A 24,535-nucleotide genomic window follows, 5' to 3' on the forward strand; every position below is an offset into this window, starting at 1 on the left:
GCCACAATTAAAAGATCTGTTCTTAGTGAGATTTGATATTGTTGAGACTCCAGCTGCAAATTTGTAGCGATTAATCAATGTTGGTCCAAGGGAAGACGAGTGTTTATCTGCGTATGTCGGGCGCAGCTTATTACACTGTTCAGAAATATTTAGAGGATAAACATGTATGAAAATAATGTCTATTGAATGTCATGCAGGATAGCTGCCAACTAAGATTATTACCAAATTAATGATGTTATAGATGATAACACGCCTTGGGAACGAAATGCTCGCTCCAGTCTGTTTCAAAGAAAAGAGGATACCCGATTGGTGAGAAGAGTACTCCGACTATGGAAGTGAAAAAGCCACTAATAGAATTATCACAGCGATGCTATAACTGTGACAAGCAGGGTCACGTACTCAGTGATTGTTGTGGCAATAGTAGTTGTAATAGCAAATTCTTATTTAGTTTGTGAGATTTCAGATACTACCTCATCTCTACAGTCTAAGGAAGTTGGTGTGCATATGAAGGTGATTACTCCAACTTGCTTCACGTGTGGTGAATGCGGCCACATCGCACTGCGCTGCACCAGTATGGATACCAAGGCAAGCGATGAACGGGTTGAACGATGGGTGAATGTTTGCTCCATTCAACTAGCTAGGCATCAGTTCTTAGATTAATCTGGTGAGAAGTTTTTATTTTGTTTCGGCTCTGTTGCCGAATGCTCTTTAATAAAGTCAGCTCTGTCGAGATAGATAATAATAAGTCAAGGCAAGATGCACTACCTGACAATCAGCTAGCCATTAGCGCAGCTATTATGAGTAGGATAACCAGGGCAAGTCCTTTAGAATTGTTAGTAGTAAAGGTTTCTATGCCTCTAAACTTAATGTAATTAGCCACGGATGAATTTGATTTGAATCTTATTATCGAGCAATCGACACGAGCAAAAGAAGCTAATGCTTCTTCTGAGAAGGTTTAGTTTGATAAACGTAAAGCAAAGTTAAAGAATTAAGTAGGTGATTATGTGCTGTAACCAAACCAAGCTTGACCCAAAATTTTAAAGACTCTTAAAAGAGCCCGTAAGCCCGTAGTAATTGGCTTTCAATTCTAGTAGCACGTAGTAGTGCGGGAGATTGCAAGCAACAAAATAAAGTCAGAATGGGCCGATGACGGCCATGTTAAATAGTTACGTACCCCTTTTACCCTGTAGTAGCCTGTGTGGCTAAGACAAACAAACAAAGCTAAGAAAAACAAAACAAACAAAAAAAAGAACCAAAAAAAAAAAAGAAAAACGTACTCAGTGATTGTTGTGGCAATAGTAGTTGTAATAGCAAATTCTTATTTAGTTTGTGAGAAAAAAGAAAAACTAGCCTTTGTGGCAACGACTAGCCCTTGTGGCAACGACTAGACTTTGGGGCAACGACTAGCCTTTGTGGCAACGACTAGCCCTTGTGGCAACGACTAGCCTGTGTGGCGACGAGTGGCCTGTGTGGCGACGAGTAGCCTGTGTGGCGACGAGTGGCCTGTGTGGCGACGAGTAGCCTGTGTGGCGACGAGTAGCCTGTGTGGCGACGAGTGGCCTGTGTGGCGACGAGTGGCCTGTGTGGCGACGAGTGGCCTGTGTGGCGACGAGTAGCCTGTGTGGCGACGAGTAGCCTGTGTGGCGACGAGTAGCCTGTGTGGCGACGAGTAGCCTGTGTGGCGACGAGTAGCCTGTGTGGTAGCAGCTGGCCTGTGTGGCAATGACTAGCCTATGTGGCAAGTACTAGCCTGTGTGGCAATGGCTGGCCTGTGTGGCAATGACTGGCCTGTGTGGCAATTACTAACCGTTGTGGTAATGACTTGTCTGTGTGACTGTTAGCCTATGTGGTATTGACTAACGGATGTGACATTTGTAAGATTGTTATGTTTGCCTTATACGAAACATTTCGTAGTATTTGTAATACACTTATAAAATTGTATTCACTATGAGTTCACTGTTACATCCACTAAGGGGAGATATTGTGTGGTCAGGAAGACCGAACGGGAAGTATTGCAAAGCACTATGTTCACAGATTGAACCTATGCACACGAGGGCGTGTGACGATGCAGGACGGCCGTGACGGCGCGCTGCTATGTATTTGTTTTAATTATAATATCGCAATTATTACATTTCGATTTTAATTGATTTATGTAATGGATTATATTAGAAGAATATTTAAAATGGAGCGGGTAACCCCGAATAGGGTAGTAGGTGTAGCCACGAGTTATAGCAGATGTCATTGGTTGACAGCTATGGCGTGAGATGTTCACCAATTAACCTATTGGCTCCTAATCTATTGTAATTTTATTACTCTTGTGAGATTTATTGTAAAACTGTTATGTAAACGAGTAATAAGACATTGTGGAATATAAAAGTGACTTTTATTTAAACATCTCTGTTCCTACAACGCCCACAAATGAATAGTGATAGCCAAGACCACTTTGAGGCCCCTTCTGATGCTTCTACATATATATATATATATATATATATCCATACCTATATTATAAATTCGAAAGTAACTCTGTCTGTCTGTCTGTCTGTCTTTTACGCAATCAGGGCCAAACCGCTTATTTAATTGTGATAAAATACTCATATAGAGATACTTGAGGGTCTCGGGATGAACATAGGATACTTTTTTTTCTCATATTTGTAATATTTTCGATATATACCAATATATTAAAATTTACAATTAATTTCACATGAAATTTATTCCGCCATGTTAATAACAACCGCCGTTGCTAAGCAACGATTTGCAAAGTTTGTTGTTAGAAAACGTCACCCAAAACGAGCTTGCTTAACGCATCTCTCTATTGAAAACTGAAAATAATTTCACAAATATATTTAAAAAAACGAATATTTCGTATAGTTCAAGCGGGCGTAGCTGCGTTCGGGTCCACTAGTATACATATAAATGATAGATATAATATTTATACATTTCTAAAAAGTATTTTGAAAATTAATTCCAATTTGAAATATTTTCCAACAATAAACAAGTCCTCACCCCTCCCACAGGTGGGGCCGCCATAGTTGGTGGCGGAACAGTCGCACAGCGGCCGGTTCCAGCCCTCCGAGCATGCGCCGCCGTGCTGGCAGGGCGCGCTCACACACTGCTTCATCAGCACGTGGCACGCGGGACGCACTGAAGCTGAAATATTACAATTTATTCATTAGAAGTAAATTATTTGCACGAATACATGGAATATTGATTATTCAGCCTTAGTTTTATGCTTTATTTCAAATACAGCAAAGTAGGCAAAGGGAACCTATTGCTAAGATATTCCGCTTTTCAATTCTCGAGACATAGTGTTGAGCGCTGCTTTCTCTTGTAAATTAATTATCAGAACGAAAAATCTAATATAATTCATATCTCTGAGTAGGAATCAAACCCACACAACAACCATAACTACCGTAGGACGTTAGGAACCCAACCCAGTCAATACTACCTATTAAACATTCATTCGACCAAATAAGAATGAAAAGGTCCGACAAAAGTAACATCAAGCGTTTTATAAAAAAAATAAGCTATAATTTCTTACTTCTTATATAACAATCAGCATAGCCACTTACCTGAGTCCTGCTGTCTCGCATAGGCCGTGAGGTCCTGCGGCTTGCCGTTCAGAACCAAGTCACGTATGCAGCCCACGAAGCCCTGGCGCAGCGCCGCCGTCCACAGCGCCGCCGGCGTGCGCGACGCCGAGTACTCGGAACCGAGACCGCCCACGAACAGTGGCCCGTCTAACTCCAGTTGATTGGATTCACCTGTAATTTTCAGAATGTATACATGAAAAGATAACAATGTTTTCTCTATTCTCTATCTATTTCCCATTTTCTTTCTATTTTAAAAATAGGTACATACTCCTTAAGAATCGTGTGGAAGTAGAACATTGTATTTTGTCATTTGTTGGTAATTTAGACATTTATTATTTAGCAGAGAAAATCTTGTATTAAGATACGTCGTTACCCACCCAACTTTGAGACATGGTAATTTGACTAGCGGAGCTTGAGCTCGCTGACGCCGTGCTTTGTTTTCTTGTGAGTGAAGAAATGATACTTAATCATTCCCAAAGTGGAAATCAAACCTTTAGACGCTATAGCGCTGCGCCTCGTATATCTTCAAGTTTTCTTATTCTTTCAATAAGAAAACTTTTCTCCAAAATAAATACAAAAAATATCAAAAACTTTACCAGGCGTCTTAAACTCAGCATTGGCCCCATCAACAGTAACTCTGCCGTCTCTGCCAGTTCTTCTCAGCAGGAACTCGTGCCAGTGAGAGTCGTCCACTCTCCTCCTAGAGGCCCTAACCCTCACGCCTCCGGATCCGAGGTCCACGTGCACGTATATGTAACCATTGAGGATCTCCACCGCGAAGAGGTCCGCCTACGAAGATATGCTTTATCATGTTGTGGAAAAGTGAAATCTTTTAACTTCCATGAGTTTTATGAGATTTTATAATATACACAGTAAAGATATAAAAACAAATATATTAGTGTACCTATATAAAAATATATTACATATGAATGTCCTACGAGTATAATAAAATAAGATATTTATTTAACTAAGTTGCATGTAGAACACCAATATTCTATGACACGAACGATAAATATTAACATGCTGACGAAAAGACTTGATATTTTACATTATTTTCAAAGTTATTCTATTATTGAATGCCGATTGTCGATACATAAAAGAATCTTGATCAAAATTTTATAATAATACGTGAAACAAAAATTTACAATTTATATACAGGCGGAGTTCTTAATAATAATGATTATTATATCATTATAATAATACAAAAAAATACATTACATTAATAAACCCAAGTTAAATTAACTTTTGTATTTATAAAGTGGCATATTCGTTGCCATGACAACGCGTATTATTACGCGTCACGGGCGTAACTTTACAATTTTCACTTTTAGAACTAAATGCAACTTAGTTCCAAAAGTTCAAACATATTATAAATAGTAATCACACAAGCAAACTAATACTAAAACTACATTACAAAAAACATTCTAAAGTGCACAAAGTGATTATTATACTAAGCTACCGTAATAGATAATATATTATTATATTAAATATATAGATATGCATATATATACTGTTACTGATTATTAATATAATATATTATATTATTAAATATCGCAAATATGATAACTTATATAGTGGATTTTTTAAATTTACAAATAACTGATAAACCTAAAACTTATAAACCTAATAAAATTCACGTTAGTTTGACGGCAGCAAGCTTACGTTCGAATGCCGCAGGGGACGCCCTAACCGCCGTCGACATTGACATCCTCTCAAGCAGCCACACAGTGCTTGCAATTTTTAGGGGCTTTTAACCTTTTCCCTACCCGGTGTCGTTATAAAAACTAGTAGGGCTAATAGCATTAACCTCAAATGCGAAAAAGAACCTAGTAAAATAATATTGTAAGTAAAGTTTGTTAATTATTACTAATATACTGAAAATATCGTTACTCCATTGACTGCAATAACACATACAACAATAATTATATTCTATGGCAATTAAAACAAGCAATTAAATAGTAAATCAATAACAATAGTACTGCAATCGTACATTATTATGTATATCCTAAGTATGGCTCGGTAATCATTTATTCAGTTTAGCTTGTAGTATTGCAGGCTTGTGCATCTAATTGTTTGTATATACTCTATAAACACTAACGTTATTAGAACTATTTACTGCTATGATAAAACAAACTTATTTTACTTATTTTTTAATCTATATTATACTTATTACTATATTTCTATTTTATACTGTTTGTGTATGTTCATTCGACGAAAACTGCTGACAATCGTCCATTTAAATAAATAATACCTTGGATTTAAACTTAAATTTAACATTATAAAGCTGTAAAGTTTGTTTGGTTGATTGCGCTAAACTAATGAACTAACGCAAAATTATTGCTTCGAATTGAAAAATATTATATTTTTTAGGTAGTCCTTTCATCAAGGAAAGCTATAGCCTATGTTACATCACCCATATACAATCATTTCGATGTAACCCCCTTTACTGAACAACCCTTTGTTATTTCCATTTCAAACGCTATACTTAATTAAGAAAATGATTTTTTCTCTCTTTCTTTTTGAAAAAAAAAATATAATATAACAACTTGTATAAAAATGAGAAATGAAATAAAGTATACCTTATGGTATAATAGTAATAAATCGATTATTATAAGAAACATTGCCTTTACTTCAAAGTGATTAAAGCACTTGTTCTACTTCTTTTTCTATTGTATTGTTTTAATATTTGAAAGGCATTATTCACCAAATTGTTCAAATAACGGACAGTCATTTGTTACGTATTTAATCGAAATATATCTGTATTTACACTTCTACTAATATTATAAAACTGAAGAGTTTGTTTGGTTGACCGCACAAATCTCAGTAACTACTAGTATGAATTGAAAAATTATGGGATAGGATCATCCACTTATAGAGGGTAAAAATTAATTTCGTATTTTGTTTGTTGTTATTTAGCAAATAAGTACGACGAGTATACGACAGTTGTAAGTTCGATTTCCACTTCGGGGAATAAAGTAAATGCATTTCCTTGCGCTAATAATAATATAAAAAGCGGCGTTGAGTTCCGCCACTCAACACACAATATTTGGAAACAAGGGCGAAAATTGCTAAACACAAAATTCCCTTTACCTACCTTCCTATACATGGTAGCGTGAAGCTACAAAAAAAAACAAAAAACCTAAACTAAATACACAATAAAATTAATTATTAATTTAAACACTACTGACTGTATACCTACCTACCTTACATTCAATACAATCGTTAATGTTCAAATATTCACGAAGACTGATTACGTAAAGGCTTTCACGACGAAACAAAAACAGTACCAAATGAAAAACGGTAAAAAAAGAGAATAAGTTACGTCAAAATACAAAAAAAAATCGACCACGTAATACATGCAAACTGTATTCTCAAACAATATTATTACTAGAACATTCGTTCAGTACCAGACATGCAAATAGCTAGAACTAACTCTAATATAACTACTTATAACTATTATATAAAGATGTATGGAAATGTATAGTTTATACAGTGTTTTATTTAAAAAAATACAAAATTAGATATTTTTCTCGCTCAGGTAGCGATGCAAAGCACGGCGTTGAGTTTCGCGGCGGAAAGTGGGAAGTGGAAGTGTTTGAATGGGAATTAAGTAGGTTCCTCGGTTCTCTTTGCCTACCCTGCAAACTACAGCACATGACTAAAAAAATGTATGCTGTGACCAGGGTAAGCAGAAAGAATCTAGTGTTAAGACACTCCATTCCCTACTTTCTGCTCAATTTTCGTTTGTCTTGTTACCAGAGCAAAGATATGAAAGTAATGAATTTCTTGGAGGTGAATCCACGACGGCATTTATGGTCAGACGCCATGCTGGAGCGCCACTATGGCAATCTTTGAATATGTTGTATATTTATGAAAGAAAAAAAAGTTTAATAAACTACATATAATAAGATACGTCTATACTATAAATTCTAATATTATAAGTAAATTCTAATAAATATAAATATGATATAAACTGTGGGATCATGGTGCGAATTTGTGTAGGTATTAATAAAGCTCTTTCAAGCTTTTTTACTTAAAAACAAGCTTTCAGGGTCGCGTGCTGATCTATCAAATAACTTTTTTATCTTCACGCTGTATCCCGCAAATAGCAGGGCAGGCAAAGGAAAGATCTCAAGAACCCAGTGTTGAGACACTCCGTTCCTATTATGATATTTACTTTCCTCACTTTCCGCCGAATTCTGGAGGAATCGCGTATCGAGGACTTTCAAAAAAACTCACAGCGTTGAGTTTTTACCATAGCACTTTGCCTCTTTACCAGAGCGAAGAAAATATTAAATATCTCATTTCCTCGAGTGGGAATCGAACCCACAATCTTGTGCCCCCACGCCACAACTGGCCCCAAATGCTCTGGTAATATCATACAATTATTTAGGTGTTCATCATACCACTGTGCTCGGGGTACTTGCTACGTGCACATCGACAACATACACAACACTTTACATTTCAAAGTGGGTGAAACTTTATAAGGTACCATACACAAATTCCCCTACGAGTTGTGTCCGAATAGTTCCCGACGTCGTCGCCTTGACCTAACATGCAACCTCGGTGGACGGAAAAAATACGGCTGATAGGCATATAACATTTTTCACTCAGCTTTCATATTAATAAATATATTTATTTATTTTAAATGAAACTCTCAAAACAAAATTAATAACATTAATATTATCGTCTTTCTTTAATTTCGTATGTTTTTGAAAATCTGACGTTTGCAGTGATCCGTGGTCACGGGTGATCTCAATATTATAGAAATTAAAAATTTAAAACTCTCTGGATTATTATTGGTGGTAGTTTGATATAATAATCATGTGAACTCATGACCACGAACAACTACAGAGTGTTCGAAACGTCGAGTTTCCAAAAATGTATAAAACTAAACACACGATTAAAAGTTTCAGTTAAAATCGCGAATACCGATATATTACCTATTTGGTAATTAAGCTTTTAATATCAAATTAATTCCGATACTCATCCACTGAGGTAAATCTATAGGAGATTGCAAATTTTCTCATAATATTAAAAAGACTGAAACATCCAAAAGAATAATTACCACCAAAAATTCTCATACATATGAGTATATTCGGGTATTCATTAAAAAACAATTTTAAACACCGACCCAATTCGTCCAACTGATCGAAAGTAACTATATCTGGTTCAATTTACTGAACACACAACCTTCGAGGCCTTTGATGAGCCGACCGTATTAATATGTGAAAAAGAAAATCATATTTTACAATCTCGTATACGGAATGGAAATGGTATTGACGAAGCGGTTGATATCTCGATGATTCGACGTTTTGATGATTATATTTTGTGTTAATGATGATTGATGGTTTCGATCATGGTCTCTTTCGTGATCTCCAACCCCAAAAGCTTCACCCCTTACCGTGCAACCTACCCTTGGTGGCTTCGCGCCCATGTTGAAGAGGATCAGCCCGTTCGGTTCGTTGGTGCGGAACTTGAAAGATATAGTGCCTGTTTTCACCGCCTCCCATTTTGGTAATATCTGGGGATTTTATATTATAGAAATAAATATTATAGTATTCATTATATTCATAATATTAGAATTAAAAAATATTTTTGTAAGCACAGTTGTGCACAGGTGCACAACACACAATAGTTTTGGGTTCGATTTTAGCTTCAGAAATGTTTTTCACGCGCTCTACTAACAAGACAAAGGGCGGAGTTATGTTATTCGTGGAAAAAGTATCTTAACACTAGTATACCTCCACCTACTCTGCTTTAAGAGGGATACAGCGTGAATAAAAAAACCATATATAGCAGTACTTTTCATAATTACCACTCCATCAATATATCAAAAGATAAAACCTTTCATAATATACATATATCTATCTATCTATCTATCTATAAATAAATAAATATTTATAGTGCAATCGACAGTGGCCTCGCCGTATAAACGACCGGGCCTTCGCAGCAATACCAAGATCGACTCTACGATAGTACAATGCTTTCATTTTAATTATTATTGAAGTAATCACAATTTGTGTTCGAATTAAAGTGTCATTTATACTACTTGTGATATTGTTTTAATTATTTTAATGAACGGTCAGTTGTATTGAATCTGTGCCTCGAATGTTTTATCTTATCTGTGGAAAACACTATAAAAAGATAGGTTTGAAAATATTAGGTATACTTTTTTTGTATATATTTTTTCTTTTAGCTCCACGCTGGATACTGCATATAGCAGGGTTGGCAGAGGGAACCTGGGAACCTAATGTTAAGACACTGTTCCCAAAAACGCATATCCTTGCCTGCACTACGACTGACGGCCTTAAATTATATATATGCCTTATAATATATTATTAATTAGATAAACAAATACATCTTTTATTCATCTAACATGATACACAATATTTTAAAAGCCAGTCGTGGCGCAGCGAGACAAGCATGCGACTGTAAAAGGTTGTGGGTTTGATTCCCATATCAAATATTTAATAGTTTAATTTTCCTCGCTCTGGTAACGAGGAAAAGCGCGACGTGGAGTTCCGCTACTCAACACGCAATGCCTCCAGAATCGGCGGAATTGGAGAACAGATGTGTCTGAATAGGAATGGAACATCATCCCCATTAAGCACTAGGTTCACAGGTACCCTCCGCCTGACCCGCTATGTGCGGGAAACAAGGGTAAAAAATCGACTTAGTAAAAAAAACTTATAACATACAGCCGTTACGAACTTCACTATCACAAACTAAAACACATTTTTATTACCAAAACACAATGTACCTACAAGCACTTAAGAAAATAATATCCGAAATAAAAAAAAATCATAATATTTTCAAATACCTTCGTATCCAGATATCACGGCACTTAATCAGTTCCCGCCTATAATTATTATGATTATGGAAAAAGTCAAAGTTCAAAATGTTCGTGGGCGGAATAGAAAAGGAAATATGAATGAAATTAATTATACATTCGACCAAAATTTCACTCAAGTGACCCTTCTGGGAAACAGTTAACGGCGGCGGTTTCTCGCACTAAGTTATTAAAACGTTAGTATAGTACTCCTTATAATATATTACTGATAAAAAAGTAGTTTCACGATTTGAAGTCATTCTTGGTGACGGAGTGAGGGTCCGATTCAGACTCGAGGAAATTAAATATTTAATATTTTTCGCCATCCAACACTCAATACCTCCCCTATTCAGTGGAAAGTGGGGAACGGAATGTTATAACACTAGGGTCACAGGTTCCCTCCGCCTATCCTACAATTTGCGAGATATAGCGGGAAACTAATAGTAATTCCAAAATAACTCACAAAATTCACAAATTAATCTAACTAGACGCGTGTCAATTGCAATAAATTGCTTTGTCGGGAAAACAAATGAGTCAGCAATTTCAATAGAAAAGTTGAATGAAATAATATTAAAATTTTCTACATTCTGAGATGTTCACAGATATCTACACATTATTCTAGTTATAATATTTCTAATATAAATTTCCCCTTTCCAATACCCATATATTCCTCTGGAAAGATCTGACTTTATAAGATAGAGACAGGAAGCACCTTTATGGTTTTTCCTGCATAGTAGGTCAGGTAGTGTAAGATACTCCGTTCTCCAATGTCTGTCAAATTCTCAAGACACTGCGTGTTGAGTGACGGAATTTTATCTACCAAAAGAATGAAAACTAAAAGCAATAAAATAAAAATAAAAATTTACGTTGTTACGTTCCCACACAAACTGGGATCAGATAATATATTAACCATCGCATTATTCTTCACCCATTATTTTAATTAATGTTAAAAGTAATCGTTAAAATTGTGGTTTTGTAGCGGATTGTGTATTATTTTTAAAATAAATATTTTTTGTAAACGTTATATTCTGTTTCCCTTATAAAACATGAATAAAAATAAATTAAACCCTTTTGTTTCCTACTTTAAGCTAGTGTCATCGTTCATAATAAGTCAGTTTAAATAGAAATATTTTAAGTAAATCGTTTAACACTACTTGCAATGACATTTAGAATCTTACTGCTTCACGCTATATCCGGCACACCAGGCATGCAGGGAACCTGTAGCCTTTACCTGTAGGCAGAGGGAACGTAGTGCTAAGACACTCCGTTCCCTATTTTCTATCCTATTCTGGAGGCATTGCGTGTTGAGTGGCGGAACTCAACACACCAGTCACGTTTACACACACTTGTGCCCCTGCGGTTGCGCCACGGCTGGCCTCAACGGTTCTTACCTATTACCATTATAATATTTATTTGGCAAGTATTATCATTTACCTAATACAGTTAACCAATTCAACAATAGCTAACCTACAGCTAATTGCACTAAATTGTTCTATTAGGTCAATAAGGGGTTCATTTCTCGGTATTTACTTAAACGTTTCATTGTACTTAATTACGCTCAAGTAAAACAATTGTCGGGTAAAAATATAATGGAGTTGGCCTTAACCTGTATAGATTAGTCGAGTTGGTAAGTACTGGAACCTAAATGGTATTTCAAATTGAAGCCATCTTGGCGCCGTTGGACAGCGTATGACTGAAAACGCTACAGTTACTGGTTCGATTCCCACTTGGGGTAGTGAATTATTTTCGTCACAATATTCTCGGTCTGATATCAAGAGAAAATGCGGCGTTGAGTGCCATCTCTCAATTTGTAGTATCTCAGAAATTATATTTTTACAATTGTTACTTAGCGTGTATTTTTATATATTGTTTTTAGTTTGTGTGATATTAAAATGGAGTGGGATGATAAAGAGAACGAATCACTGTAATTTGCATTTCATAAAGTAGGTAAGTATGGAGCCAAATGCGATTTTTAAATTCACACTTGGGTGATATTAGTCAAAATGCTTATATATCGGGCTTTAGATAAGTACAATCAATGTTTGTGACTAAAAATGATCTGACCGTCCACGTAGTGTCCGATCAAAGCAGTAAAATTTAAGAAATCCTGCCCGAAAGCAAAAGATTTTATCTCAATTTCTTGGAGACGAAGACAGCACCTACAACCATATCGGTTTTTTAATAGATGACTTAAGACTTGCAGGCTATAAGAGACGCACTAGTCACTTCTTAACTGATAATTTAAACAAGAATAGAGTGGTAAAATCAAAACAACTACTTAGAACAAAAAAATTGAACCCTCTTGAATAATGACATATAGAAATACAAAATACGTAAGTAACTAAGTACACTCCGCAATCCAAGTAAAACGTTTCCCTCAAATCCTATACTCCAATCTAATCACATCGAAGACACTCGAACGCTCGACCAAATTCGAGAGTCCACCGTACAGAGTCCACTTCAGCTTAGCGACGCTTTTTCAAATCTGCCGGGTTATATTTCTCATTGCAATTGATTCATGATTGAATATTTGTCTTTGTAACTATAACTGTTTTTTTTTTAATAATTATAATGATTTTAAATAAAATTATTGAATAATAATTGTATATTTTGTTAGCTTCACCAGCAGCACTTAATATGAATACGCTCCGTTCCCATTGAGACTCTTCCGTTCCCCACTTTCCACCGAATTCTCAAGGCATTGCGTGTTAGGTAATGGAACGCAACGTCCCGCTTTGTCTAGTTACTAGAGCAAAAAAATGAAAATATCAAATAATACTTTTCCAGAGTAGGAATCGAACCTACAACCTACGTGTCTACAATTACACACTTACGCACCACGATAGCCTCTACAATACATTTTGCAAGCGAACAATGTAAACATTCGCTTATTTCGCTTCATTTATCTCGAGAGAATGTGGTCTGTCTAAGAGCTTCTTCAGCTCAGCGGTTTACCGCTACAGTGTTGAGTGACTCGTATGCGTGTGTGTAATAATTTCTATATAATATATTTATAATGTATACTATATTATGTAAACTAATTTCTGAAACCATTGTGGCGCAGTGGACGCTACGGTTGTGATTCGATTCCCACGCGGGGGAATAAAATATTAAATATTTTTAATTTTCTCGCCAAGTCAGAGTAGAATAAATAAATGATTGAAATTATATGTACTATGTATAACTCATGTACTACATTAAAAAAAAATTCAAAAACTAAATCGGAGTGTTTATAGTAATTTATTTTGAAATAATTTTATAAAAATAAGTCAAAAGCTCAATTATTTGATTGTCAAATAATTTAACAGGTTCATCACTAAAGTTAGTTTCGCAGACCTAAGAAGAACCGGTGAACGAAAAGTTTCTTCGAGATGGCTAATACAAAAAAATAAAATCCTTTTTATTATCTAAACCCATTCATAAGTTCAGACCAAAGGTCCAAAAACTTCTAAGATCCACTCAATACTCACCAAATGAGCATCCCTGGTAGTAAAAGTGACTGGATCTGCCGAGTCCGTGGCAGTACAGGTGTATTCCAATCTTCCGGTGACAGTGATCAGCTTACTTCCGGTGCGCGCGAGGTCTATGAGGTTGAGACGTAGAGTGTCCGCTGAAAACTCCACCTGGAATCAAGAGTTAGTATTAAAGGGTTGAAAATGTTATAGCATATGTTTATTTTTGGATGGATTTATATATTTCGTTCCCAAACTCTGCGAACTTTGAAGACATGGCGTAATGGCTGAAAGTTATCTTTACCCATAAGACATTTATTTTATTAGCAAGAACTCCACTACTTTCGAATTTTATATGAAAAACCCATCAATAAGTCCCTCAATTTTTAAAATAATATATAACTACTTTTTAGAAAACGGTTAACAATTTAAACGTAGCAAGATATGAATCCGTGGCTCTTGGAAACCGTCCAAACTCTCTAACCACTAAGCCATACTTTCTTATTAAGAGTCATCATCGAACTGAAAATTCTTAAATGTTTGTTACTTACTTCATTATGCTGCTATCATCTGTAAGGAAGATTTTTACGGCAGGGTTTTTTATACGTTTTCAAAGCGTGAAATATCACTTTAAATACCATTAAAAATAGCACACATACCTTTTTCAAACACCCTATGAAGTTAGTATGAACTCTGGCTCCAGGCAGCGCCCTAGCGTTAAGGGACCCGCCGACATGGGCCCGGGAGCTGGCCAGCATGGTGAACGAGCCGGCCACGTGGGAATGTTCCGAATATACGTCGTCCACTACCGCCGATACCTGACAAAAGAATGATTTCATGATTATTTACTTGTTTACACTTAATTGTAAAACCACAAACTAAAATTAATAATAAAACAAAAGAAAATATATAATAAACAAAAAGATGGAAGACGGAAGACGACATATATAACGGGGCATATTAGCGCGGCGTTGAGATCCACTACTGAACAGGCAATGCCTTTACAAAACCACATATTCCGGAAGCAATAAATAAAAATATTGAATATTTCATTTCCTCGAATGGAAATCGAACTCACAACCTGTCGCACACTTATGCACCTGCACCACAGCTGGTCTCAGTGAAAAAAAAAGAAAACAATATTTTCCAAAGAAATCAATCTCACACGATAAAATCTATTAAATAGTATCATAATACAGCCGATAGTATAACAAAGAAATAGTGAACCAAACGACCTGAACGTTTACCAATATGTTTACGAGCAATAACTTCAGAACAAACTTCGTACAATCTGGTCGACGATATGAAAAAAGTTTATGTAGGGAATAAGCGTTTTAAGATATATTTGAAAACTTAATATAATCAACAATAAAAGATTTTTACTGCTTTCCGCTTTTTTATTCATTTCATCACGGTAGGCAGAGGGAACCTAGTGGTAAGACACTCCGTTCCCGACGCTGTATTTGGAGTATGGCGTTTTGTGTGGGGCAACTCAACGACAATTTGGGGGAATTGAACTAATAACATAATTCAATTCCCACTCGTGGATATGGAATATTTAATACTTTCATGTCCTCGCTCTGGTAACGAAGAAAAGCGCGGCGTTGAATTCCGCCACTCAACACGCAATGGCCTCTAGAGCGAAATGATAGAAACGATGACTTAACACTAAGATCTCAGGTTGTTAGGTTAGGTAAGTCCCAGGTGCAGTATAAAGCTAAAAACACCTTTTCTTTAAGAAAAAAAAAACAGGAAAAAACATCTTTAGAGAACATAAATACTTATATAACGTTCTGTTGATGATTCTAAACCAGTTGGGCGAAGCGTAGCCGCGGGTCTGTAACGCGATAAGCTGCCGTTGATTTTTCCGACAACTCTATAAGTTAAATGTAATTAATCTTTTTTTGGCAAAGAAATTTTATTTTCCCGTTTCAAATTTTATATAAACAAAGAGGTGGGGCTTTGTTTCTAATTATGTAGAATCGTATTAGACGAGTTTATTATAATAATAATAAAAGTAATTTTTATTTTCATTTTATTTACATTTTCTTTTTGTTTTTTTTTTTGTAAGTATTTTTGAAGGCAAAGGGAACCCGATGTTAAGGCATAATATACATATACTTTCCCACTCTGCCGAATTTTTGATGCATTGCTTGTTTAGTGGCAGAATTTAGCACCGCATTTTGCCTTAGTACTAGAGCGAAGAAATGAAAATTCCCTCAAGTGGAAATCGAAACCCACAACCGTCAATATTTCAGCCAGACGTTTGTGTCCCTGCACTACGACAGCCTCGAATTAAAATTTATAGAGATAAGAGAAAAGAGAAAAGTCAATAACACATTACCTTTCTGTATTGTTCGATAACAAGTGTTAAAAAAAAACTTAACCAAGCATTTTTTTTTAATTAGAGAAATTTAATTAGATTTAATTAAATAATAAATTATAAAGAAATTACAACTATCGTATCCACTGCAAAACAGTAGTTTTTAGTAAAAACCGTAAAAACATATTAACTAAACAGAAAGTTCGGACACGACAATACATCTAAAGATAAGAAGCCAATATCGTTTTAAAATAGAACCCCGCGATACACAAATATTTTACATAAGCTCGCGTTTGACGTTGCAATATCGTACTGAAGGACGAGGGTTTTACCAGATGTATCACAAATCTATGCATATTACGAAAAAAAATGTACTGCAAATTTGTAGAGGCACGCGATCCTTAGTATGTTTGGGTAACATCGATAAGTAGGATAAGAAAATCTTAGTAGAACTACCCTTCAGGGCTGATGGTAGCTTTAAGTTTTTAACTTTTTAATTTCTCTATACTTCTCACTAGGTTCCTTCTGCCTGTATGGTAGGCATTTCGTCCACCACGTTCTTTCGTTGAGTACTTGGTTAGTGTCAACAGTATGGCTCACTACTTAACTCCTAAGTACTCAACGAAGGAAATCGGAGAATAGAATGTCTCAACACTAATAAATAAAACATATCACCATGTTTTATTTATTTATCTTTATATAAACCTCAACAAATCCATTTAGTTCACCAGCTTGTTTGTGTATTAGACAGCGCTTCATCCTTAGAACTTATTAGACTACTGTATGATTTGAACTGGATTCTATTAAATAGTACGTTTGTACTGTCCGCAGAAAAATATTGGATTGAGTCACTTAATTTTATTCAATAACAGATTTTTCTACAGTTTATCATATTGAAATAGTATAACTAATAGTTCTTTTTCTTTTTAAAAACAAAATTGATTCCCGCTGCATCTCGCATACGGCAAGTTACGCAGACAAAAGATAGTGTTAAGCACTTCGTCCTTCATTTATCACTCAACTTTGGAGACATTGCGTATTGGCGAAACTCTACTCAAAGAAATGATTATGAAAAATGCTTGGTGAACCTGAGTGAAAATCGGACTCAAAACCGCTACATTTATATTAACCTCGTGGAAAGCCCCCCGACGACTTCATTTTAAAGTTATTTATCTCTTTTTAACCTAAGCCTTATTTCTCGTAAGTTGTTTGTCCAATAATAAACAATTAACTCCAAATTATATTATGTAAACCCTTATTTTTACTGCTTTGTGGGAAGTACCGAGAACCGAGCTGTATCTTGTGGATTTATTTCAGTATAAAGAAAAAAATAATAATAAAAACTTTAAAAAAATCTCATTATCATATAAATTTTATTCTGCTGTCCGTACTATCAGATTGGATCCTCACAAGCAAGATAGGCGAAACAGCAACTCCGTCCAGATTAATGTGTGCAGAGGGTTATTATACAGAGAGAAACATAAACAGATCTTGCCTCTAATGAGATTTAGTGGACGAACTTCGGCTTAATATATTAGAAACTGGTAGCACTATATAGAAATTGTAGTGTCATTTCGGTTATATCATTACAAAAGGCTACAGGCCAGGCAACAGATTGTGAGTTCGATTTCCACTCGAGAAAATCAAATATTTGTTATTTCCATTTTCTTCGCGCTGCTATCGAGGTAAAGAATGGGGTTAGTTTCACCGTTCCACACGCAATGTCTCCAGAATTCGGCGAAAAGTGGACAACGGAGTGTCTTTCACAACCTTGGTATATGTAAATATTACTCAACAACGTGTCTATGCAATAGTGGGAAATTGTGATAAGAATTTTACTAAAGATTAATAGTAAAGATTTCGCGTATTTTAACTTTAGCAATCTTAGGAAGATAAGCGGGTGAAGCCGCTTTTCCATTGCTAGTTTCTTTAATATTCATAAAACATACATTTTAATCCTAGCCCAAAAGTAATTAAAATAAAAGATTTTAAAGCAAAAATGTATATGTACCAACACTTACCCTACAAAAGCTCGTGAACGGCGTAATCTGTGAACAAACAAATAAAAATTAAGCTTCTTTATATATTTAAGTTTCCGCTGCAAATGTACATGAAATTTCACAATTCTTAGTGAAAACCAGATTAGCTCTATTTTCTTTGCAATACATTAATTATAAGAGGTTTAGCTTTGATATAATTAAAATAATATGGTAGATTTTCTTTCTAACTAAATGCATTTCTTTGGTTTGAATAAATACATTTTAGTATTAGCACAATTTGTATTAACTTTGTATGAAACGAAACAATAACAGAGAGCATTGTGTTTCTCCACTCTCCACTTATGGACCACTTTTAATCTTGCAGTATTGTACGATTCTCACTTAAGATAATGAAATATTTAATATTTTCATTTCTCTAGTAGCGAGGCAAAGCGCGGCGTTGAATTCCGCCACTTAACACGCACTGCCTCCAGAATTCGGCGGAAAACGGACAATGGAAATGTTTAAATAGGAACGAAGTGTCTTAACATCAGGTTCCCTCTGCCTACCCTGCCATGTACAAAGTACGGCTGACAGCGTAAAGCACATTACTGGTGCAATTTCGAATATTGATCGTAACGGAAACAGCCAAAGCCAAAAGAGCAAACTCCCTAAATAAATAATTGCATACAAACTCCTTATGAAACGTTCTCAACTTGTATAAGCTTGTGTAGTTGTTCGGGCTGTTTTAAATATAATGAATATGGTGATTTTAATTGAAAACTCCAGTTAAGTTAGATACTTTGCTTCAAAATGTACTTTAAAGCTAAGGAAAATTCACTTTCATTTTAATGCAATATAATGTTTTATTTCTCCTTATAAAATAAAGAAATGATAAATTCATCTAATGGGATGTGGTTACCATAACCTATCATACTACAACATAAAAAAGTCTAAAACAATATATTCGATATCCAATAAGGCCACTTACAAGGACTTTAATTTGTAAACGTCAAATAATACAGAAATGTGAATGGTGTCAGTCCTACAGGAAGCTATCACCGCATTGGCTTGAAAGGCAGTTCTGCTGAGAAGAGCCAGTTGATTTTAATTTTCAAAGAAGGTGAAGGCAATTTATTATCTGGATGTCTTTTTAACATGCACTCCTCTATTATGTATCATTTTTCCGTTTTTGCGCGTACAATCTCTTCCATGTGTTCTCCATACAACGTTCTGCACACAATAGCTGATATGTCTTGAAAAGACGTAATGAGAGTTTTCTAAATAATCTATCTAATAAATTGGAAAAATTTTGATCATTGATTGGTTTGAAGGAGCCTCTATATTCTATTTTCAAGAAAAAAGTACAAAAGCTTATAAATATTATAAAAAGATCTCAAAATAACATTTGAAATGTCAATACTGTCACCGCTATTCTACGCTTTCGAGTCTATGGTATTATATGAACAATAGACATTACTATTTTTATATGGATAAAAATTTCAAGAGCAGTCGCGTGACCCAATTGAATAAATAATGTTATTACTACGATTTGGTTTTAATGAAGCAGATATTATATTATTATTTTATAATATGATAAAACTAAAGTGTTTGTTTGTTTGAAAGAGAAAATCTCCGGAACTACTGATTCGGAATGAAAAATATTTTTATGTAGGGTAATCTTTTTTAATGAAGGCTAGGCTATATAACTAGTTTTTTATCAAATTGTATCGTTAAACAAAAATAATAACTATATTATATACAATTTTTGTAATGAAAAAACAATTATAAATACACATACCTCTTGAATTCTCCGTCTAACAGTAAGTTTGTGCCACTGGTGGTCATCGAAGCGGGTTTTCGAAGGTTTAATATGCATTTCCTGTTTGCCGTTACCGAGTCCCATAGTGAGGGAGAGACCGCCATCTCGCACTGCCAAATTGAGGTAGTCCGCTTCGTGACCTGTGTGGAAACAACATTTGTATATTTGTATTACAATTGTTTCTTATGTAGCTTCACGCCGTATCCTGTACATAGTAGGGTGGACAGAGTGAACCTGAGAATCTAATGTTAAGGATTCGTTAGGATTAAGAAACTCCAGTTCTCCACTTTCCGCCGAATTCTATTATTATTTGTTCCTTTTTTTTGACATTTTTGTTAGTTCTGATATATTGTGTCGTCAAAAATAATTCATCTACTTATATTAATAATGCTCTCGTGATATTAACAATTATCTTTATTTAATACAAAAAGTATGTGCCCTAAGGATCTGAAATAGCAGTATTTTAGTTTTATTTTTTTTTCTTTACTAAATATGGAAAAAATATGTCAATATTTTAGACATTGAGATCACTGTGAATCACTCCTAAATCCGCAACGTAGCGGTAAATAAGTAGCGTAGTTTGAAAGGTTTTAGCGTAAATCGCTGGGAAACGACTTTTGTACTTTTTCATACTATTTCAATAGATAAAGCTTTCATCACTTAAACTTGGTCTTACTGATTCATCAGGTTCTGAAGAATATTATAACAAGTTCTTATACAATTTAAAAAATTGGCAGAAAGTGGGGAACGGAGTTCACTCTGCCCTCTGCCTACCCTGCTGTGTGCGGGATACAGCGTGAAGATGATTCTTATACAAGTTAATTCGATAAAAAGCAACAGTTAATTTATTTTTAGAATAATAAATACTTTTTAATTTTTAACATCAAAATAAATTAAAATATTATTTAATATTTCTATAACTATTCATATATCAATACAAGTCTCAATAATACACCAATAGTAAATATACACAATGACCAGTATAAAACAGAAGTCCGTTGGGTTGCCGCGTCTTGAAGTACAAGGAGATGGCGTCCTGGGTGCTGACTATTGGTTCACCGCCGGTCTGCGTCAGGTCGTATGAGAGGAACTCTGCACCGCGAAATGTTGCTTCCGATGGAGCTTTGTCTGTAACAATAGGTTATTATTAGATATTTATTAAATTTATATATAGGTAGATTTAGTGGCAGAACTCGACGCGGAGAATTCGTACATAACATTTTTTTTCTAAGCTCAACTCTGTAAGCCGTATCAGCAGTGAAACCAAAGGGAACCCACTCCCAATTGTCTTGAATTCTGTGGACTTTAAAGCTACGATTGGTGTTGCTTTGATCAAGATTGGTTGGAAATGAAAAAAATTTATAACCTTGCGTGGAAATCGAACTCATAACACCGTCAAGTTTGCAGCCAGATGTTATGGAAACTGTTATAATATTAACAAAATGAAGTAAAAAATTCGATACACTATTTCCGTAACATAAATAAATATACGGACTTAAAAATTAAAAGCACTTTACATTATTTAATCGACTTTAAACTTCTCAACACCTCAAAGGAACGGGACTGATTCATCCACCGAAGTTAGAAAGGACTGTATAAATTTGCAAGAACTTCATGATAAGATTTTTTTTTGATATTATAAATACTAATATAAAAAAGTTTTCAGTTCGATATAAGATTTTATTTATATAAAAAGAAAAAATATTAAAGACCAAATTCTCTCGGCTGAGAGACCATCATTATTAAAGCGTCTAACAGCAAACAGCATTTTTTTTTATTTTTCACTCCGCCAACTAGATATAGCGCAGCATTAAGATCCGTTATTCAACAGGTATAGACATTGTTTTTAAAATTATATTATTATTAGAAAATAAAAGTAATGCAGATCACTCAATTATCAATTATTTAGTTAAAGCGGGCGAAGCGGGTCGCTAGTAATACATAAATTTAGTTGAGTATTCAATACAAATTTGAAATTTAACCTGTTACGTATAAACAAGTACACTGGAAAATGGAAATTTACCCGGCGGTATGCATCTCGAGCTGGCTGTTGCGCGATAACGATTAACAAACTTTGCTAATAGAATACAATTCAATTGTTATATTATAAATTTTGTACTGAAATAATTGAAACAATTGTTTTGAATACTTCACAAGTTAATACAAGTAATATAGATTTGCTTGTATGTAATTAAAAAGTATAATTGTTTATGAGATCATTTTAAAGTCAAGAACACAAAGAAAGGATTTTTTATCTTCACGTTGCATCCCGAACGTAACAGAGCATGCAGGGAACCCAGGGCTAGCTATTATAATACTTCCGTTCCCTATATTTCCTGGCAAGAAATTTAATCAAAATATGTAAATATCATAGATAAGATTTAATACTGAAATTGAAGGGTTCCGTAGCTCAAAAAAAACTAAGTTAATTGTATCTCAAATGTTCATACATAAACACACACACATAAAATATTTAATACATCACTTTACAAAATGAAGATGTAACTGCAAACACTGGTTTCGAACAAGGCGAGTATGAAAGTCCTCGTTTAAAGCAACTATGTAAGTGATTGCAGTTTGTGCACTCAAACTTCTGCCACGATGAAACTACACTAATTGGATATAGCTGTATTGTTTCTCTAATTATTATTACTTTATTTACTTCCTACATAGTGTTTATAAAAAAATCAGCTTCACTATTAAGAAGGATAAGTGTTTAGACATTCCGTTCTTCACTTTCCGCCCAACTTTGAGACATTGAGAGACATTGTACCTTAGCGAGCTACGAATGTTAGAGAGAAAGTTTAAAAAAAGTATGTAATTCGTTATAGACGAACGTCCCATTCACCAAACATTGACTCTACGAACTCTACTTTTTCCTTAATCCCTTCACAATGTTGGAACAGGCTTAGTTCAGTCGATCTGTCATTGTCCCACGCTCGAGGAAAACGATTCAATTTATTGGTACTTACTTTGAATTATTAAAATACGTATTGGATCTGTATACGTATTAACTTTTGTGAGAGCTTTTAATATCATTTTTATGATATAATAACCTTATAAGGTTATATTATTTACGACAAATTTATTGTTTCGATCTTTTCTTATCGGACAGTATGAACAAGGAGGTTGTAGAGTCAATTCCCACTTGAGCAATGATTATATTCAAATTATATTCATTATCTGTTACTCTATAGGTATTATTTAACAACACAAGAAAAGTGGCGAATGAAATATTGAGCTATAAGTCATTCATCCACTTCTATATTTGGGTCCACTTTTACGAAACAAATGTTGTAATTACGTAAACTCAAAAAAAAAACGAAATTTGATTCGAACCCACTACCATTATCCATTAAAAAAAATCTATTGAATTACAACAATATTACAGCCAAAAAGAACAAAAAAAATACTTAACACTCCACATTCCACCAACTAAAAATTATTATACAAAGCTTATATTATACCACTAGCTCTAGTAGATCGCGCCTCGACTCTAACCTCAAGCACTTGGCATTGTTACATATTTATACACCCAGATTTTTAGAATGAACGACCCAAATAAAAATATGTCAACATTACAGCGTACAACACTCTGACATTCAAACTTTGGGAATAATTGGGTGATTTACATACGCTCCTTGGTACGGTCTGGTAAACGATTAAACGCGGCGTTGAGTTACGCCATTCAACACGCAATGTTACGAAAACAGGACGGTGCTTTGGAAACTGATCGTGTTAACACTTAGTTCCCCACTATCTACGGGATACAGCGTGAAGTTAAAAAAAAAACAAATAAATAAATTAACATAGGGCCTAAAAAGGTTGAACCAATATACCTTTGTTAGGTATCGTATAAATTATGTATGCACTAGTTTCGCGTTCGGTTTCATTTCTTCGGAAGAGTTAAACAGTCAAGAAATCCGTTTTCTCCGCTTTTCCACCACAATCAAGATATTGCGCACTGAAATATGAAACATTACTCTCCGTTTTGTTACACCACACCAGAAAAAAATATAAATTAAAAACAACCACTCCCAAGATATTTCAACAGTCAAACCCTGTGGCATGTCTCACATTACCCCAACATAACATAAAGATTTTAATACATCAATTACTTAAAAAGGTAACGTACTTGAACGCTAAAGAAAACGTCGTTGAACGCCACAATGATTGATGAACGCGGTGCCACTTAACACAATTTGGTACACGATGTGAACATAATGTCAACATCGATTTATTCTGGCCTTGGCGTGAAATTGCTTGTTTTTGGATCTACATAAATTTATTCACGAAGATAGTCTGTAAATTACTTGGGTCTTTTTTATCGCTTCACACTCCAACCACCACAATGCAAGTTAGGCAGAGGGAACCTGGGAACCTAGACTTAAGATACTCCGCTCCCACTAAGACATATTCCGCCAAATCTGGAGGCATCGCGTTTTAAGTGATGCCACGCTTCGTTACCAGAACGAGGAAATGAAAATTTTAATTATTTCATTCCCTCGCATAAAAATCAAACCCACAAACGCCACGA

General features: G+C 34.9%; 1 protein-coding gene across 4 annotated transcripts in view; it reads right to left on the bottom strand.

Moving 5' to 3' along the window:
- The window catches only part of Nrx-1 (Neurexin 1), a 122,436-nt gene that overhangs the window by 14,209 nt on the left and 83,692 nt on the right, over nucleotides 1-24,535 (bottom strand). For 2 of the 4 annotated variants that reach the window (XM_085188990.1, XM_085188989.1), the window contains exons 6-14: nucleotides 20,977-21,126; nucleotides 19,978-20,138; nucleotides 18,219-18,245; nucleotides 14,534-14,692; nucleotides 13,893-14,045; nucleotides 9,007-9,114; nucleotides 4,187-4,379; nucleotides 3,570-3,761; nucleotides 3,004-3,147 (exon numbers count right to left, since the gene is read on the bottom strand). In XM_085188990.1, coding sequence (XP_085045116.1) covers nucleotides 3,004-3,147; nucleotides 3,570-3,761; nucleotides 4,187-4,379; nucleotides 9,007-9,114; nucleotides 13,893-14,045; nucleotides 14,534-14,692; nucleotides 18,219-18,245; nucleotides 19,978-20,138; nucleotides 20,977-21,126 — 1,287 coding nt within the window. Of the gene's footprint in view, nucleotides 1-3,003; nucleotides 3,148-3,569; nucleotides 3,762-4,186; nucleotides 4,380-8,994; nucleotides 9,115-13,892; nucleotides 14,046-14,533; nucleotides 14,693-18,218; nucleotides 18,246-19,977; nucleotides 20,139-20,976; nucleotides 21,127-24,535 lie in introns of all 4 variants that reach the window. The other 2 variants (XM_085188988.1, XM_085188987.1) reach the window with 1 other exon arrangement.

Source organism: Heliconius melpomene, chromosome 8 (genome assembly GCF_056956725.1).
Source record: "Heliconius melpomene rosina isolate 202511_hmr_F chromosome 8, ASM5695672v1, whole genome shotgun sequence".
Lineage (NCBI taxonomy): Eukaryota > Metazoa > Arthropoda > Insecta > Lepidoptera > Nymphalidae > Heliconius > Heliconius melpomene.